At 46.5% G+C, this 19349-nt stretch overlaps 3 protein-coding genes across 3 annotated transcripts in view; all 3 read left to right on the plus strand.

The window, feature by feature from the left end:
- Window positions 1-834: 834 nt before the first annotated feature.
- On the plus strand, window positions 835-3641 carry LOC311350535 (immunoglobulin lambda-1 light chain-like). Its single transcript, XM_084470569.1, has 4 exons — window positions 835-933; window positions 1041-1366; window positions 2585-2618; window positions 3222-3641. Exons 1-4 carry the CDS (start codon window positions 894-896, stop codon window positions 3548-3550), a joined length of 729 nt encoding a protein of 242 aa, XP_084326695.1. The 5' UTR covers window positions 835-893; the 3' UTR covers window positions 3551-3641.
- A 1234-nt stretch (window positions 3642-4875) lies between these two features.
- On the plus strand, window positions 4876-15674 carry LOC311364405 (immunoglobulin lambda-1 light chain-like). The gene is made up of 4 exons (XM_084484332.1): window positions 4876-4974; window positions 5082-5404; window positions 6603-6636; window positions 15242-15674. Exons 1-4 carry the CDS (start codon window positions 4935-4937, stop codon window positions 15568-15570), a joined length of 726 nt encoding a protein of 241 aa, XP_084340458.1. The 5' UTR covers window positions 4876-4934; the 3' UTR covers window positions 15571-15674.
- Window positions 15675-17266: 1592 nt separating this feature from the next.
- Window positions 17267-19349, plus strand: part of LOC311364036 (immunoglobulin lambda-1 light chain-like) — a 2826-nt gene continuing 743 nt past the window's right edge. Inside the window, exons 1-3 of the mRNA XM_084484040.1 lie at window positions 17267-17360; window positions 17468-17793; window positions 18991-19024. Of these exons, the coding sequence (XP_084340166.1) occupies window positions 17321-17360; window positions 17468-17793; window positions 18991-19024 (400 nt within the window). The 5' untranslated portion in view covers window positions 17267-17320. The remainder of the gene's footprint in view (window positions 17361-17467; window positions 17794-18990; window positions 19025-19349) is intronic.

Here is a 19349-nt window from a genome sequence, read left to right on the forward strand (position 1 = left end):
ACTGAAGCGTTCCTGCCCCCTCTGCAATCTAGTTCCCAGGATGCACCTGGTGGCCTCGTGGCTTCATAATTAGCTTTATGTAAATGATATGGGGAAGTCTTCTTTCACTCTTACACGGGGAGGGCTAGATAATACTAGGGCCAGCACGCCTTGATACTTGAACAGAGTATGGGTATGTGTGTGTCTGTGTGTGTGCGTGTGTGCGTGTGTGTGTGTGCGCGTACACATGCATGTGTCTATGTGTCACATGATGAAACAAACTAGTTCCATAGTTGACCAAGTCAACTATGGAAAGTTGTTGTGTTGTCAACTGCCAAATGATCTTTGAACATGTTTAGAAGTCCCAACGTATTTGACGTCCATTTGAATGTTTCATTCATCCAGTAACTCAGCCTCCATGGAGGTGCATCAGTGCATTGAGCTCTACCTGAGGCTCCTCTTCCTGTTTCCAGAGTCCCTCCTCTTCCTCCTCCTTCTCCTTCTCACACAGCCTCATATCAAATGTCTGTTAACCTTCACTCATCGGGTTAGGGTTAACGGCTGATTTCTTAGTTGAAGGCAGACACTGACGTGCAATAACAAGAGGTGATTCTCCACATTCATGACCACATGCGTGTTGCATGGAACATACTCAATCCTAACAGGACAACTCTGACCTTTGACCCTTTCACTCATCACATCCATGTGCAGCCAAGGAGAGAGGATTGAGAACACATGACATGAAGTTCCATCCTCAGTAGTGCGGTGAAAGCTCCTCCCCTCCTCTGTCTGGGTGTGTTTATAAGCCGGCCGTTCTTGTGCCTCTCCTCCTCTCCTCCTCCTCTCCTCACACCCGTAACCCTGCTCACCTCTCAGCTGGACAGCCAGAGACCTTCCCGCTCCACACTGACAACATGCTGGGGACTCTCTGCTCTCTCCTGGCCGCTCTCACATGTAAGGAGGAGGCTGCTTCACTGCAGCTCTGGCCTCATGTCCCGTTGATCAGCATCAGCTCTTCATCTCTCACGGCTCCCTGCTTTCTGCTTTGCTTCCTCCTCCAGGTGTGAGCGCTGTGACTGTGGTGACACAGCAGCCTCCTGTTGTGACGCTGACCAGAGGACAGACGGCCTCCATCGACTGTAACCTGGGGAGTGTTACTGATCGAACTGCTCGCTGGTATAAACAGAAACCTGGAGGAGTTCCTCAGTATGTACTGCAATTTCACAAAACCTGGGACGATGTGACATACGGTTCTGGATTCTCAGCTCCTCATTTCACATCTACTTGTCAGACCAATTCTGATTGTCGCTTGATCATCAATAATGTGGAGGAAGGAGACTCAGCAGTGTATCACTGTACCACATGGGATAATTCTGCTAAAGAACACGTATCACAGTGATTTACACCATGACAAAAACCTGTTCCCAGAGCACTTCTGCTTTTCTGCTCTATCTGATGGTGGCACAGTGTGAAGCCTTCATGACCAACCATTTCTGACATTCTCACATGACGGATTTATTTAATGAAAACCTCAAACCCTTCCTTGATAGACACTAATGTGAACTGTGCTGCTGTGACATCCACTAATGTCAACCACCTCACAGTGAACAGAGACGGGTCATTAGGGAGAATGAAGGACTAGGCATGCTTCTCAAGGATGTTTACAGGTAGGCTAAAGGGGATTGAGCCCAGAACCTTTCGGATAGGGGTCTACCTCCTGCAGTCACTGGATTACCCTACATATAAATACATGAAATATGATCATTCATGAGTTTATAAAAAATACATTTGATAATGTTCGGGCAAGTGGCTGATGGAAATCACACATGATTTATGTTTTTGCAAAAAGGAAAAGAAAGAAAACAACACAGAATTCTTTACCGTTAGTTTGTACACTACAGTCATTTGAGCTGTAGTAATTAAATGAATGCAGTGCATGGTGGAAGATGGGAGTGTATTGTGATTCAGGAGACAGGTGTGATCAACACGTGCTGACCTCTACTCCTCTGGTTAGTCTTAGACTCAAATATGTATTCTACATAAACCCTTTGGGATGCTGCTTCTTTGACTGATCAATAATATTACTGAAGAGGCTAAATCATTGAATCTGTTCTTACTATAACTGGGTGTAATATAGAGGAGGAGGTGTCTGTTATTCATGAAGAACCCCACTTCATAAAAGCCTCACTTCTGCTTCATGTTCTTCATGGTAACGTTATGTTGAAGAGATCGTTTTGTATTTTTTACACACAGCTCATTATAATGATAGTAGGCACTCATTTAACTATTTACCACAATTTCTGTTCATTTATAGTTGGAGACAATTAAACGTTGGACTTCTGTGGATCTTTCATCTACCAAAGGAACTGGATGGTGACTCAAAGATGAACTAAAGGACTCATTGATCATTTTAGCATTTATTGGAAATGGAATTTTAATTTACCATGTAGCAAGGACTCAGGACAGACACTTACTTGGATTTCACTGGATTAAACCGGTTTCTACCAGTTATTCCTGGGAAAGGCATCACAGAGAGGGTGGCTCCACCGCCTTCAACAAGTCAGGAGGTTTTTGTACGGCCATGTATACAAACTGAATCACTGTGGTATTCGGAGGAGGCACCAAGGCGATCGTTACTGGTAAGTATTGATTCATGGTTACTTATTCACCATTGTAAAGATTTATTTTATTCCTTATGAACATATGTATCAAGGTATCTGCATTTACTGTTTTCGAAAACATTACGTTTTTTTCGTTTTATTTTTACGCCTTCAAGGCTTAGAAACAGTGGTGTAAAATAAGTGTTATCTGTTAAATTATTTGTTTTTATTATAATTATAATTCTGACGGTAAGCGTTATTTGTTATCTATTTCATTTAAATTATTTTCTAAGGTTAACCAGTCTACCAACCACTTTAACATGTGCAACTTTTAAGTTCACACAACATCAACGCTTCATTGTTGTCAAAACGATTATTAGCCTAGGCTACCATAATTAGAAATAATTGTTCATAATTATTCACTTCTAAAATAATTAGGCCTATGTATTTTTCTGCATTACATCGAGATACAATCTTAATATTGGTAACAGATACAAGTTTACAATCCAATGTGCCAAAGTAAAACATTTCTAACCATTAATTGATACCGAATCTTAATGCAATGTATTTTCGTAAAAAACTGAATCTGAACATTCTCGATGATTTCTCTGATTCATGTTGTCATCGTGTGTCATGTTCCAGGCTCCAGCCTCCCTCCTCCTGTCCTGACAGTCTACCGTCCTGACACCAATCCGCTCTCGTCCAGCCAGGCCGCTCTGGTCTGTCTGGCTCAGCAGATGTCTATTGGCTTCGCAGAGGTGAGCTGGCTGCTCAACGGGAGTCCGGTCACCGAAGGGACTTGGACCAGCACCGCAGTTCAGCACCTCGACAAGACTTTCCAACTCAGCAGCTATCTGTCCCTTCGAGGTGACTTCAGCGAGGACAGGACCTACACATGTAAAGTGACCGTGGGTTCAAGCTCCTTTGAGAAAACGATGAGGATGTCTGAATGTAGGAACACTGTAGAATAGGTGTCACGTTAACGTTGACGTCTTTCTTGCTTGCTGCTTGTGCACTAGAAGATTTAGTGAGGAAAATGCCATTGTGATCTTATGAGGGCTTGTGTGCATTCATGAATAACAACCTTTCTATGAACCTTTCTGCACGTTGTGTCGAGAAAAGTTCACTCAATAAAAATCATTGCATTTGAAAAAATGTTGTGTCCGGCTCTTCAAATTGAAAGAGTTTGATTAGTCGATTTCTTGACTTGATAAAAGATGCGATATGTTGTTATGCTGTGGAAATGAACGCTAGGTTCACAGAGGGAACAACCTTGAACTTTTCTCCCCAAAGGCTGAGAAGTGCTGCCATCTGCTGGTGTGTGTAAGAATCACTTCAGATATCAACTGTTCAGAAAAAAAGATTGAACGTAGAATGTGAATAATATTTATAACATTATACTAAACGTAAGCGTGTAAATAATAGTGTCACCCTAGTCAGTGAAGCATCCCTGCCCACATCGTCCATCTAGTTCCCAGGATGCACCTGGTGGCCTCGTCGCTTCATGAATAGCTTTATGTAAATTATGAGGTGAAGTCTTGTTTCACTCTTACAAGGGCAGTGCTAGTTAAGGATAAGGCCTTAATACTTAAGTATGGAAGTGTGTGTGTGTGTGTGTGTGTGTGTGTGTGTGTGTGTGTGCGTGTGTGTGTGTGTGTGTGTGCGTACACGTGCATGTGTCTATGTGTCACATGATGAAACAAACTAGACTAAGCTTGATGGAAACAGAACAGAAGCGATGGCCAAGTCAACTATGGAAACTTGTTGTGTTGTCAACTGCCAAATGATCTTTGAACATGTTTAGAAGTCCCAACGTATTTGACGTCCATTTGAACGTTTCATTCATCCAGTAACTCAGCCTCCATGGAGGTGCATCAGTGCATTGAGCTCTACCTGAGGCTCCTCTTCCTGTTCCCAGAGTCCCTCCTCTTCCTCCTCCTTCTCCTTCTCACACAGCCTCATATCAAATGTCTGTTAACCTTCACTCATCGATCAGAACGGCTGATTTCTTAGTTGAAGGCAGACACTGGCGTGCAATAACAAGGTGATTCTCCACATTCATGACCACATGCGTGTTGCATGGAACATACTCAATCCTAACGGGACAGCTCTGACCTTTGACCCTTTCACTCATCACATCCATGTGCAGCCAAGGAGAGAGGATTGAGTACAACACATGACATGAAGTTCCATCCTCAGTAGTGCGGTGAAAGCTCCTCCCCTCCTCTGTCTGGGTGTGTTTATAAGCCGGCCGTTCTTGTGCCTCTCCTCCTCTCCTCCTCCTCTCCTCACACCCGTAACCCTGCTCACCTCTCAGCTGGACAGCCAGAGACCTTCCCGCTCCACACTGACAACATGCTGGGGACTCTCTGCTCTCTCCTGGCCGCTCTCACATGTAAGGAGGAGGCTGCTTCACTGCAGCTCTGGCCTCATGTCCCGTTGATCAGCATCAGTTCTTCATCTCTCACGGCTCCCTGCTTTCTGCTTTGCTTTCTCCTCCAGGTGTGAGCGCTGTGACTGTGGTGACACAGCAGCCTCCTGTTGTGACGCTGACCAGAGGACAGACGGCCTCCATCGACTGTAACCTGGGGAGTGTTATTAATTCTGCTCGCTGGTATAAACAGATACCTGGAGGAGTTCCTCAGTATATACTACGTTTTTTCCATACCTGGACCGATGTAAAATATGGTTCTGGATTCTCCGCACCTCATTTCACATCTACTAGTCAGTCCGGGTCTGACTATCGCTTGATCATCAATAATGTGGAGGAAGGAGACTCAGCAGTTTATTACTGTAAAACATGGGATAATTCTGCTAAAGAATACGTATCACAGTGATTTACACAATGACAAAAACCTCTTCCCAGAGCACTTCTGCTTTTCTGCTCTCTCAGACAGAGGCACAGTGTGAAGCCTTCATGACCAACCATTTCTGACATTCTCACATGACGGATTTATTTAATGAAAACCTCAAACCCTTCCTTGATGGACACTAATGTGAAATGTGCTGCTATTACATCCACTAATGTAAAGCACCTCACAGTGAACAGAAACGGGTCATTAGGGAGAATGAAGGACTAGGCATGTTTCTCAAGGATGTTGACAGGTATAGGCCAAAGGGGATTGAGCCCAGAACCTTTCAGATAGGGTTATACCTGCAGTCACTGGATTACCCTACATCTAAACACATGAAATATGATTATTCATGAGTTTATAAAAAATACATTTGATAATGTTCGGGCAAGTGGCTGATGGAAATCACACATGATTTATGTTTTTGCAACAAGAAAAAGAAAGAAAACAACACAGAATTCTTAACCGTTAGTTTGTACACTACAGTCATTTGAGCTGTAGTAATTAAATGAATGCAGTGCATGGTGGAAGATGGGAGTGTATTGTGATTCAGGAGACAGGTGTGATCAACACGTGCTGACCTCTACTCCCCTGGTTAGTCTTAGATTCATACATGTATTCTACTTGAACCCCTTTGGATGCTTCTCCTTCGACTGATCAATAATATTACTGAAGAGGCGAAATCATTGGATCTGTTCTTACTATAACTGGGTGTAATATAGAGGAGGAGGTGTGTGTTATTCATGAAGAACCCCACTTCATAAAAGCCTCACTTCTGCTTCATGTTCTTCGTTGAAGAGATCGTTTTGTATTTTTTGCACACAGCTCATTATAATGATAGTAGGCACTCATTTAACTATTTACCACAATTTGTGTTTATTTATAGTTGGAGACAATTACACGTTGGACTTCGGTGGATCTTTCATCTACCAAAGGAACTGGATGGTGACTCAAAGATGAACAAAAGGACTCATTGATTATTTTTTGCATTTATTGGAAATGGAATTTTAATTTACCACGTGGCAAGGACAGACTCTTACTTGGATTTCACTGGATTAAACCGGTTTCTACCTGTTATTCCTGGGAAAGGCATCACAGAGAGGGTGGCTCCACCGCCTTCAACAAGTCAGGAGGTTTTTGTACGGCCATGTATACAAACTGAATCACTGTGGTATTCGGAGCAGGCACCAAGGTGATCGTAACTGGTAAGTATTGATTCATGGTTACTTATTCACCATTGTAAAGGTTTATTTTCGTATTCCTTTTGAACATATGTATCAAGGTATCTGCATTTACTGTTTTCGAAAACATTACGTTTTTTTTCGTTTTCTTTTTACGCCTTCAAGGCTTAGTACACTACTACCACTTAGTAACTTTACTGTGGTGTAAAATAAGTGTTATCTGTTCAATTATTTGCTTTTATTACAATTATAATTCTGAAGGTAAGCGTTATTTGTTATCTATTTCATTTGAATTCTTTTCTAAGTGTGGCGTGAGCGGGTGTTAGGGTGTTTGGTGTATGCGTGTGTATGTGTGATGTAGGTTGCCAACAACGCCACCTGGGACTCTACCCCAGGAAATAGCCCTCTAAAGGCCAACACAGGTCCGGAATCACACAAGGTCCAGAGGTCGTGGTTTCAAAAAGAATAAAATTTTATTTAACAATTATTAAAATAACAAAACTAAGTAATGCAGGGGGAGAACAAGGGCACCCAGATGGGACCACCACACTGGCAAACTAAACCAAAAGACACCAATCAGGGCTGGGCTTACCACGGCGGCAGGAAACTCAAAAGGGGATAAATGCAAACTAAAACCACCAGTGCACTGCAACACAACTGTGTCAAACACCACCACCAGGGAAGGGCTGCCGCTCGCTGGGACCCAGCACCTATGGTACAAAACAAGAAAACACAAATTACGATCAGGCACAGTGTGGGGACATCTGGGACCTCTCAGTTAAAAGAAAGGGAAATCAATTACAATTATTAACAAAAAGAAATATCAAAACCAAATAATACAAATTTATGTATAAACAACTTAACAAAAGAACGAAATCCTAATTTAACCCAATGAATGGCTGAACAGAAACAAATCAAAAGTCAAACAAACGAATATATTATTAAAAATTTATATTGCTGCGTGAGGAGCAGCAATTACATAAAACACAACCAAGACAGGCGAGCCACTCGTTTGGAATTGTGTCCACACTGGACCGAAGCTGCGGCCACGTATAGCGACCCGAGCCAGTACGAGCTTCTCCGTCTGATTATTCGCGAACCAGGACAGCTTCGCGAACCAGGACAGCTTCGCGAACCAGGACAGCTTCGCGAACCAGGACAGGAGTGGACCTCGTCGTGGTGGCCAATGACTGGAACACACCAGGACGCCAAATGGATCAGTGCAGCACTAGTGGGAGAGTGGGAGACGCTGGTTACCGCGTCCCGCTCCGAGCTCTACTGCACCCAAGCACGCGCCCACCGAACTGCTCGCCCCCTCCGGTTCACCGTCACTCCAAGTACTTAATATTGCGACGCGGAGACATGGGCATGCACGCCGACCGACAGACTCACTGCAGTGTGGAGTCAAGAGGGAGAGTAGTGCCCAACACACCTGCTTTAAAATCACGCACGCAGCGCCGCCCCCCAATTAACCTGTGCACGGCTGGCAGAGCATCATGCAGTGACCAGGAGGGAGATGGCTCACCCGGTCACATCTACCCCCCCTTTATTTTCATCGGTGCCCCAACGATGAACCTCGACCAAACCTCAGCTCCAAGGCCTAAAATAAGCAGACTGAGCGTTAAGCATGGGCCGCTCACCAACAACGTCATCTACCTGACCGGCAGAGCGTGGAAGGCGATAGACATTTGGGTGCTGACCAGCAGTTGAACGAGGTGTACGACGCGGAGCCTGTTGACTAAAACTTGGTTGCTCTCTAGGTGAGCGCCAAGGGACTGGTCCAGGACCTCCCAGCTGTGGAGCTGTACCGGAGCTGGACCCACCTTCTTGTCGGCCTCTCAAAAGGTGGCCTGAGGGGTCAACTGAGCTTGGCACTACTGGGGTGAGGGGCAACGGGGTTTCTGGAACCAACAGGTAAAGATCACCAGCAGAAGAGTCGCTATCAGCTTCCAGCAAAGCTGGGGGAGGTTGCCCCTCTAGAGGTGGCGCAAGTGGCTCTGGCCTGACTATAGCCTTCAACATGTCACGGTGTACTGTCCGCACTTGATGTAAAGCCTCCACAGGAGCAACGGTGTAAACTGCTCCCTGACCTGAAGCTTTCACCACTTGGTAGACCAAAGAACTCCAGATGTCCTGGATCTTGTGCCGACCCCTAACACCATGGTCCCGCACATATACCAACTGACCGACCTGGAGTGGCACCTCTCTGACCTTCTGATCATGCCGCTCCTTTCGGCGGCCTGCAGCGGCTAACAGCCGCTCCCTAGCACCCTCGAATGCTATCTCGAGTCTCGATTGATGCTCAATGATCCAATCCTGTACCTCGCCTGGAACAGGGTCCTTGACCCGACCGAGAAGGAAGTCAATGGGGAGCTGTGGCTCTTGCCCAAACATCAAGAAGAAGGGGGATTCTCCGGTTCCCTGATGAGGCGTGCTGTTATAGCTGAAAAGCAGCTGTAGCAAGCAAGAGGCCCAGTCCCGTTTCCGTGATGCTGGTAGGGTGCGAAGCAGATTATGGAGCGTTCGATTGAACCGTTCGCACTGCCCATTCCCAGCAGGATGGTATGGAGTGGTGCGGGATTTGGTGACACCATACAAGCAGCAAAGTTGTTGGATCAACCGACTCTCAAAGCAACGACCTTGGTCTGAGTGAATGCGACTCGGGACACCATATCGGTAGAACCATTCATTCAACAAAACCTGGGCAACAGTAGAAGCCTGCTGATCCCGGGTGGGAACAGCTATAGAGAATTTGCTAAAGACATCGGTCATGACAAGAACATTTTCAATGCCACTCTGGGAAGGTTCCAGCAGCGTGAAATCCACAGCCACAATCTCGTTTGGCCTGGATGCCAACAAATGGCCCATGAAGCTATGTGGTGTCGAGCCAGAGTCTTTTGCAACTTGACAACGTTCGCATTCTTGTACCCATCTCTTTATGTCTGAGGACATTCCTGGCCAATAGCAACGGCGCCTGACCAATTCGGTGGTCCGTTCAATGCCCTGATGACCATGCTGTTGGTGAAGTTGTGTCAAGGTTTCCTCTTTGAGAATGGCTGGTAGGAGAAGCTGAAAAATCTCCTCTCCACCATCAGGGTGGAAGATCCGGCGATGCAGCACCCCCTCATGTTCAACCAGGCGGTCCCACTGGCGTAACACGGCCATGACGGCTCGTGACAACTGACGCCGTTCAGCTGCAGAAGGCTGGATTTGTCTCTTCCAGAAAGACAGGACCTCCTTCAGGAGGGGATCAGCCTCCTGCAAGGAGCCAATGTCGACAGTGGAATGGCCTGGGAGGACAGAGACAATGGACTGGGTCAGCGTCACCCCCGACACTGGACCTGACGCTTCCTGAAGGACCTTGGGAACTGCTGTACCAGGCGCAAGTTGTTCGGTGGCGCTGGATACAACCTCAGGCTTACGGGAGAGTGCGTCTGCATTTTTATTGCTGCGACCTGAACGATACTTTATTTCAAAGTCGAAGATGGCAAGCTGTGAAGCCCATCGCTGCTCGGTAGCCCCGAGCTTGGCCGAACGAAGATGACTCAGTGGGTTGTTGTCTGTGAAGACAACACACTTGTGCCCCAGCAGATAGTCACGGAATTTTTCAGACATGGCCCACTTAAGTGCCAAGAACTCCAGTTTCATCGAGCTGTAGTTGCTCATGTTGCGCTCCGTGGGCCGAAGGCCTCTGCTAGCATAAGCCACCGGTCTTACGCCATTTTCTGTCTCCTGGGAAAGGACGGCCCCCAAACCACTATAACTCGCATCAATCTCCAGAATGAAGGGACGTGAGAAATCGGCATAGTTCAACACAGGAGCGGAAATCAGCCTAGACTTAAGGGCCTCAAAACTCTCCTCGCAGTGGGATGTCCAAGCATCACCCAAGACCTGTCCTGACCCTCTCCTAGACTTCGTGCCAGCAAGAGTCGCCACCAGCTTGTGGAGGGGGGCAGCCAGTTTTGCGAAGCCCTCTACAAAACGCCGGTAGTAACTCGCGAAACCAAGAAATGACCGCAACTCAACCACTTGACGTGGTCGTGGCCACTCTGCCACGGCCTCGATTTTAGCAGGGTCGGTGGAGACACCCTGGCTGGAGATGACATGCCCCAAATAATTGACCTGCTGCCGAAAGAATGCACATTTCTCCCGCTTAACTTTCAAGCCTTCTTGCTGGAGCCGGCCCAGAACGGCCTCCAGTCGTTGCAAGTGCTCACTGACCGACGAGGAGAAGACTATGATATCGTCTAGGTAAAGAAGCAAGGACTGACCTTGCTGGCCTCCGAACATTCTCTGCATTAACCGCTGAAAGGTGCTCGGGGCATTGCATAACCCAAATGGCATCCGATTAAACTCAAAAAGTCCAAACGGTGTACAGAACGCTGTTTTGGGTTTGTCGTCCTCTGCAACTGGAACCTGGTTGTACCCGCTAGCCAGATCTATCGTGGAAAACCAACGAGCACCACAAAGCAAATCCAAACTCTCCTCGATGCGAGGGAGAGGGAACGCATCCTTCCGGGTCTTAGCATTCAACAAGCGATAGTCTACACACAATCGAAGTTTACCATCCTTCTTCCTGACCAGAACAATCGGCGACGCAAAGGGACTGCAACTTTCCCTAATGATTTTGGCCTCAAGAAGTTGGTTAATGTGAGACTTTACTTCTTCGTACTCAGAGGGAGGGACGCGGCGGTAACGCTGCCGGACTGGTGCGTCATCCAACAGTGGTATGTGGTGTGATATGAGATTTGAACACCCCAGGTCACCATCATGAGTGGAAAAGACTGAATGGTACCGCTGCAACAATGACCTCACCTCCCTCTGGTCTTCCTCAGGCAATATGCCCAAGTCAACAGATGCTAGCCCGTCTTGGGCTACACTGGCGTCTCCCTGGGCAGAAACACTGGCTGTGATTGGATTGACTTCAGTCACACCCCGAGGTAGACTGATCACCTGGGCACCACAGAGGGAACCAAGACAAGTCCGAGGGTGTAGAAGAACATCTGTCGTACCCACATTGACCACCGGGATGTAGACCGTGCCTCGGGTGACCTGAACAAGACAGGGAGAAGCAAGCAGGCCGCATGGCAGACCAGAACCTGACGGCTCGAAGAGTACAGCCTGGCCACTGGCCTGCTCAGGGCAGGTGCTGGCAACGAGCTGAAGGACCCCACCAGGTATTCGTATCGTCCTCTCACCTCTGACCCTCACAGTGCCCGTGTGCGGGCTTGGCTTTTTGACCGAAGACTGATGGTACTTCTGCAGAGCTTCAAAGACCGGGCCTGGAACATGTGACACGGGTGGCAAGGCAAACAGGGAAGGACCATTAGTACCAAAAAGCTCTCTGTAACACTTGCGAATGACGTTCATCCCCAAGATGCCAGGGACAGACGATGCGGTGCCGGGGGGGTCTTTAACAACTAGCACTCCACAGCCAGGAATGACCTTTCCACACAATGCAACATCAAGCTCCAGGTAACCAACATAGGGGATATCTAACCCGTTAGCGGCACGCAGACGCAGCCAATTGCAAGACCGAAGCCGATCCTGGCCCCAAGACGAGAACTGCTGTTGAAAGAAGCTCTCAGTAATGGTGGACACCATAGACCCAGTGTCGACCAAGCAAGGGACATGAACACCACTAAACACAACATCAGTTGTTGGACATGATGACATCAAATCAGCGACCACCTCCTCCTGTGAGCCCTTGATTTCCCCATCTGAGCGGAGGCCCGCCGACTCAGAGGGCATCAGTTTTCCGGCTGATGGGCTGAGGAGGCCGTCCTGGGAACCTGAAGGTTCGCACCACTGAAAGAATTGGCCCGTGAACGAGGAGGTACAGTTGGGCCCCGGCACTCCCGTGCGATGTGGCCTGGCTGTTGACACCTTCGACAAATCAAAGGGCCCCTGCGAACGAAATTTCCAGGTGGTCGTGGGGCCTGCAAAGCAGCTATGGTCTGTGTGAGCTGGTCAAGCTGGGCCTGCTGACGGTTCAAGATTTCCATTAAATCACTCATCTCCGACCTGGGAGGAGCAATAGGATGACGTGAATGGGAATCACTTTGCACCCCATACTGGAGACCATAAGCTGATGGTACCGAATGACTTCGCCCCCTAAACCCACCTGGTTGGCCCTCCCTTTCCCATCTGATAGCCTCACTACGTACATCCAACAAGGAAGCTGTCGGCCTGTTGCGGACATACTGTTTAAGCGTTCGACGGAGAGAACTGTCAAGAGCATGCTCTACAAATTGGTCACGCAGAAGATCCCCAGCATTAGGTATACCATCTGGTGCGCACTGTTTAACCTGCTCCATTAAAGCCATCAGGCCCAGGGAATACTCCTGCAGAGACTCCCCCTCCTGCTGCCTTCTGGAGAAAAAGGCCTGCTGCAAGGTTACATAGGACTGTGCACAGCCATACAGTTCCCTCAGAATAGCGAAAACCTTAACTGGATCTTCTCGCTCTACACGGGGCCTAAACCTGATCTCCTCTCTGGCTTCTCCCTCCAAGTGATCAAAAACAAAGAGGGCCTGATCGGCTGCTGAAAGGTGGCGAACCCGCATGCATGCCCGTATCTCCTCCGTCCACTCAGCTATCCCTAAGCCGGTCTTCCCATTAAACGCGGGGCATTTACGGTCCCTGGGAACTACAACCAGCCGCTCCATGACAGGAGCAGCACTCGCAGACGGGGCATGGCTAACTGAACCAGAGGGGCCTGCAGCAGCTCCGCCAGGCACGTCCCGGAAAGCAGCCCGCTCCTGAAGCAGCTGCTCGTTGTCTGCCTCTAGTTGTGACACTAAATCCCTAAATCGCTGCACCTCATCCGCCATACTGACTGAGGTATTACCAATACTCAGAATACCAAAGTCTGGTTCTTGGGACGGCCGCTGCTGTCCTGGCTCCTCAATAGTCTCTCCACTCGAGAGGCTCGCCTGTCAAAAAAAAAAAAAAGAAAACACAACCAAATACGCCAAACAACAAACAAAAAAAGAAAGAGAAAAAAAAAGAAACCACGCCTCGACCCTTTAATGTGATCCTGCCGTCAACGCCAGAATGTGGCGTGAGCGGGTGTTAGGGTGTTTGGTGTATGCGTGTGTATGTGTGATGTAGGTTGCCAACAACGCCACCTGGGACTCTACCCCAGGAAATAGCCCTCTAAAGGCCAACACAGGTCCGGAATCACACAAGGTCCAGAGGTCGTGGTTTCAAAAAGAATAAAATTTTATTTAACAATTATTAAAATAACAAAACTAAGTAATGCAGGGGGAGAACAAGGGCACCCAGATGGGACCACCACACTGGCAAACTAAACCAAAAGACACCAATCAGGGCTGGGCTTACCACGGCGGCAGGAAACTCAAAAGGGGATAAATGCAAACTAAAACCACCAGTGCACTGCAACACAACTGTGTCAAACACCACCACCAGGGAAGGGCTGCCGCTCGCTGGGACCCAGCACCTATGGTACAAAACAAGAAAACACAAATTACGATCAGGCACAGTGTGGGGACATCTGGGACCTCTCAGTTAAAAGAAAGGGAAATCAATTACAATTATTAACAAAAAGAAATATCAAAACCAAATAATACAAATTTATGTATAAACAACTTAACAAAAGAACGAAATCCTAATTTAACCCAATGAATGGCTGAACAGAAACAAATCAAAAGTCAAACAAACGAATATATTATTAAAAATTTATATTGCTGCGTGAGGAGCAGCAATTACATAAAACACAACCAAGACAGGCGAGCCACTCGTTTGGAATTGTGTCCACACTGGACCGAAGCTGCGGCCACGTATAGCGACCCGAGCCAGTACGAGCTTCTCCGTCTGATTATTCGCGAACCAGGACAGCTTCGCGAACCAGGACAGCTTCGCGAACCAGGACAGCTTCGCGAACCAGGACAGGAGTGGACCTCGTCGTGGTGGCCAATGACTGGAACACACCAGGACGCCAAATGGATCAGTGCAGCACTAGTGGGAGAGTGGGAGACGCTGGTTACCGCGTCCCGCTCCGAGCTCTACTGCACCCAAGCACGCGCCCACCGAACTGCTCGCCCCCTCCGGTTCACCGTCACTCCAAGTACTTAATATTGCGACGCGGAGACATGGGCATGCACGCCGACCGACAGACTCACTGCAGTGTGGAGTCAAGAGGGAGAGTAGTGCCCAACACACCTGCTTTAAAATCACGCACGCAGCGCCGCCCCCCAATTAACCTGTGCACGGCTGGCAGAGCATCATGCAGTGACCAGGAGGGAGATGGCTCACCCGGTCACATAAGGTTAACCAGTCTACCAACCACTTTAACATGTGCAACTTTTAAGTTCACACAACATCAACGCTTCATCAACGATTATTAGCCTACCATAATTAGAAATAATTTTTCATAGTTATTCACTTCTAAAAAAAATACGAAGATACAAGATACAAGATACAATATGAAGATACAATCTTCATATTGGTAACAGATACAAGTTTACAATCCAAGGTGCCAAAGTTCAACATTTCTAGCCATTAATTGATACCGAATCTTAATGCAATGTATTTTCGTCAAAAACCAAAATCTGAACATTCTCGATGATTTCTCTGATTCATGTTGTCATCATGTGTCATGTTCCAGGCTCCAGCCTCCCTCCTCCTGTCCTGACATTCTACCGTCCTGACACCAATCCGCTCTCGTCCAGCCAGGCCGCCCTGGTCTGTCTGGCTCAGCAGATGTCTATTGGCTTCGCAGAGGTGAGCTGGCTGGTCAACGGGAGTCCGGTCACCGAAGGGACTTGGACCAGCACCGCAGTTCAGCACCTCGACAAGACTTTCCAACTCAGCAGCTATCTGTCCCTTCCAGGTTGTGACAGCGAGGACAGGACCTACACATGTAAAGTGACCGTGGGTTCAAGCTCCTTTGAGAAAACGATGAGGATGTCTGAATGTAGGAACACTGTAGAATAGGTGTCACGTTAACGTTGACGTCTTTCTTGCTTGCTGCTTGTGCACTAGAAGATTTAGTGAGGAAAATGCCATTGTGATCTTATGAGGGCTTGTGTGCATTCATGAATAACAACCTTTCTATGAACCATTCTGTACGTTGTGTCGAGAAAAGTTCACTCAATAAAAATCATTGCATTTGAAAAAATGTTGTGTCCGGCTCTTCAAATTGAAAGAGTTTGATTAGTCGATTTCTTAACTTGATAAAAGATGCGATATGTTGTTATGCTGTGGAAATGAACGCGAGGTTCACAGAGGGAACGACCTTGAACTTTTCTCCCCAAAGGCTGAGAAGTGCTGCCATCTGCTGGTGTGTGTAAGAATCACTTCAGATATCAACTGTTCAGAAAAAAAGATTGAATGTAGATAATCCTCAAATAACAGGGACATGATATGAACTATACATAATGCTCCTACAAAAATACTAAATGCCTGAATTCAATCATCCTTCATAGTGTTCATCTAACCATGATCAAGGAAACAAATTTGAACTAATTTCCGTTCCCATGCATCACTTCGATTTATATATCGGCATTCCAGATCATGTTCATTCAATTAATGTATCTGTCATCTATAATATTTATAACATTATACTAAACGTAAGCGTGTAAATAATAGTGTCACCCTGGTCAGTGAAGCATCCCTGCCCACATCGTCCATCTAGTTCCCAGGATGCACCTGGTGGCCTCGTCGCTTCATGAATAGCTTTATGTAAATTATGAGGTGAAGTCTTGTTTCACTCTTACAAGGGCAGTGCTAGTTAAGGATATGGCCTTAATACTTAAGTATGGAAGTGTGTGTGTGTGTGTGTGTGTGTGTGTGTGTGTGTGTGTGTGTGTGTGTGTGTGTGTGTGTGTGTGTGTGTGTGCATGTGCGTGTGCGTGTGTGTGTCTGTTTGTGTGTGTGTGTGTGTGTGTGTGTGTGTGTGTGTGTGTGTGTGTGTGTGTGTGTGTGTGCGTGTGCGTGTGTCTGTATGTATATGTGTGGTGTGGTGTGTGTGTGTGTGTGTGTATGTGTGTGTGCATACATGTGCATGTCTCTATGTGTCACATGATGAAACAAACTAGACTAAGCTTGATGGAAACAGAACAGAAGCGATGGCCAAGTCAACTATGGAAACTTTTTGTGTTGTCAACTGCCAAATGATCTTTGAACATGTTTAGAAGTCCCAACGTATTTGACGTCCATTTGAATGTTTCATTCATCCAGTAACTCAGCCTCCATGGAGGTGCATCAGTGCATTGAGCTCTACCTGAGGCTCCTCTTCCTGTTCCCAGAGTCCCTCCTCTTCCTCCTCCTTCTCCTTCTCACACAGCCTCATATCAAATGTCTGTTAACCTTCACTAATCGATCAGAACGGCTGATTTCTTAGTTGAAGGCAGACACTGGCGTGCAATAACAAGGTGATTCTCCACATTCATGACCACATGCGTGTTGCATGGAACATACTCAATCCTAACAGGACAACTCTGACCTTTGACCCTTTCACTCATCACATCCATGTGCAGCCAAGGAGAGAGGATTGAGTACAACACATGACATGAAGTTCCATCCTCAGTAGTGCGGTGAAAGCTCCTCCCCTCCTCTGTCTGGGTGTGTTTATAAGCCGGCCGTTCTTGTGCCTCTCGTCCTCTCCTCCTCCTCTCCTCACACCCGTAACCCTGCTCACCTCTCAGCTGGACAGCCAGAGACCTTCCCGCTCCACACTGACAACATGCTGGGGACTCTCTGCTCTCTCCTGGCCGCTCTCACATGTAAGGAGGAGGCTGCTTCACTGCAGCTCTGGCCTCATGTCCCGTTGATCAGCATCAGTTCTTCATCTCTCACGGCTCCCTGCTTTCTGCTTTGCTTTCTCCTCCAGGTGTGAGCGCTGTGACTGTGGTGACACAGCAGCCTCCTGTTGTGATGCTGACCAGAGGACAGACGGCCTCCATCGACTGTAACCTGGGGAGTGTTACTGGTTTTGTTGCTGAATGGTATAAACAGATACCTGGAGGAGTTCCTGAGTTTGTACTGCAATTTCACAAAACCTGGGACGATGTGGAATACAGTTCTGGATTCTCCGCACCTCATTTCACATCTACTTGTCAGACCGATTCTGATTGTCGCTTGATCATCAATAATGTGGAGGAAGGAGACTCAGCAGTGTATCACTGTAACACATGGGATGATTCTGCTAACGAACACGTATCACAGTGATTTACACCATGACAAAAACCTGTTCCCAGAGCACTTCTGCTTTTCTGCTCTCTCAGACAGAGGCACAGTGTGAAGCCTTCATGACCAACCATTTCTGACATTCTCACATGACGGATTTATTTAATGAAAACCTCAAACCCTTCCTTGATGGACACTAATGTGAAATGTGCTGCTATTACATCCACTAATGTAAAGCACCTCACAGTGAACAGAGACAGGTCATTAGGGAGAATGAAGGACTAGGCATGCTTCTCAAGGATGTTGACAGGTATAGGCCAAAGGGGATTGAGCCCAGAACCTTTCAGATAGGGTTATACCTGCAGTCACTGGATTACCCTACATCTAAATACATGAAATATGATTATTCATGAGTTTATAAAAAATACATTTGATAATGTTCGGGCAAGTGGCTGATGGAAATCACACATGATTTATGTTTTGCAAAAAGGAAAAGAAAGAAAACAGCACATAATTCTTAACCGTTAGTTTGTACACAACAGTCATTTGAGCTGTAGTAATTAAATGAATGCAGTGCATGGTGGAAGATGGGAGTGTATTGTGATTCAGGAGACAGGTGTGATCAACACGTGCTGACCTCTACTCCTCTGGTTCGTCTTAGACTCATACATGTATTCTACTTGAACCCCTTTGGATGCTTCTCCTTCGACTGATCAATAATATTACTGAAGAGGCTAAATCATTGAATCTGTTCTTACTATAACTGGGTGTAATATAGAGGAGGAGGTGTGTGTTATTCATGAAGAACCCCACTTCATAAAAGCCTCACTTCTGCTTCATGTTCTTCGTTGAAGTGATCGTTTTGTATTTTTTGCACACAGCTCATTATAATGATAGTAGGCACTCATTTAACTATTTACCACAATTTGTGTTCATTTATAGTTGGAGACAATTACACGTTGGACTTCGGTGGATCTTTCATCTACCAAAGGAACTGGATGGTGACTCAAAGATGAACAAAAGGACTCATTGATTATTTTTTGCATTTATTGGAAATGGAATTTTAATTTACCACGTGGCAAGGACAGACTCTTACTTGGATTTCACTGGATTAAACCGGTTTCTACCTGTTATTCCTGGGAAAGGCATCACAGAGAGGGTGGCTCCACCGCCTTCAACAAGTCAGGAGGTTTTTGTACGGCCATGTATACAAACTGAATCACTGTGGTATTCGGAGCAGGCACCAAGGTGATCGTAACTGGTAAGTATTGATTCATGGTTACTTATTCACCATTGTAAAGGTTTATTTTATTCCTTATGAACATATCTATCAAGGTATGTGCATTTAATGTTTTCGAAAACGTTACGGTTTTTTTCGTTTTCTTTTTGCGCCTTCAAGGCTTAGAGACAGTGGTGTAAAAAAGTGTTATCTGTTAAATGATTTGTTTTTATTATAATTATAATTCTGACGGTAAGCGTTATTTGTTATCTATTTCATTTAAATTATTTTCTAAGGTTAACCAGTCTACCAACCACTTTAACATATGCAACTTTTAGGTTCACACAACATCAACGCTTCATTGTTG

The sequence above is a fragment of the Micromesistius poutassou genome (assembly GCF_964030765.1).
Source record: "Micromesistius poutassou genome assembly, chromosome: 1".
Classification (NCBI taxonomy): domain Eukaryota; kingdom Metazoa; phylum Chordata; class Actinopteri; order Gadiformes; family Gadidae; genus Micromesistius; species Micromesistius poutassou.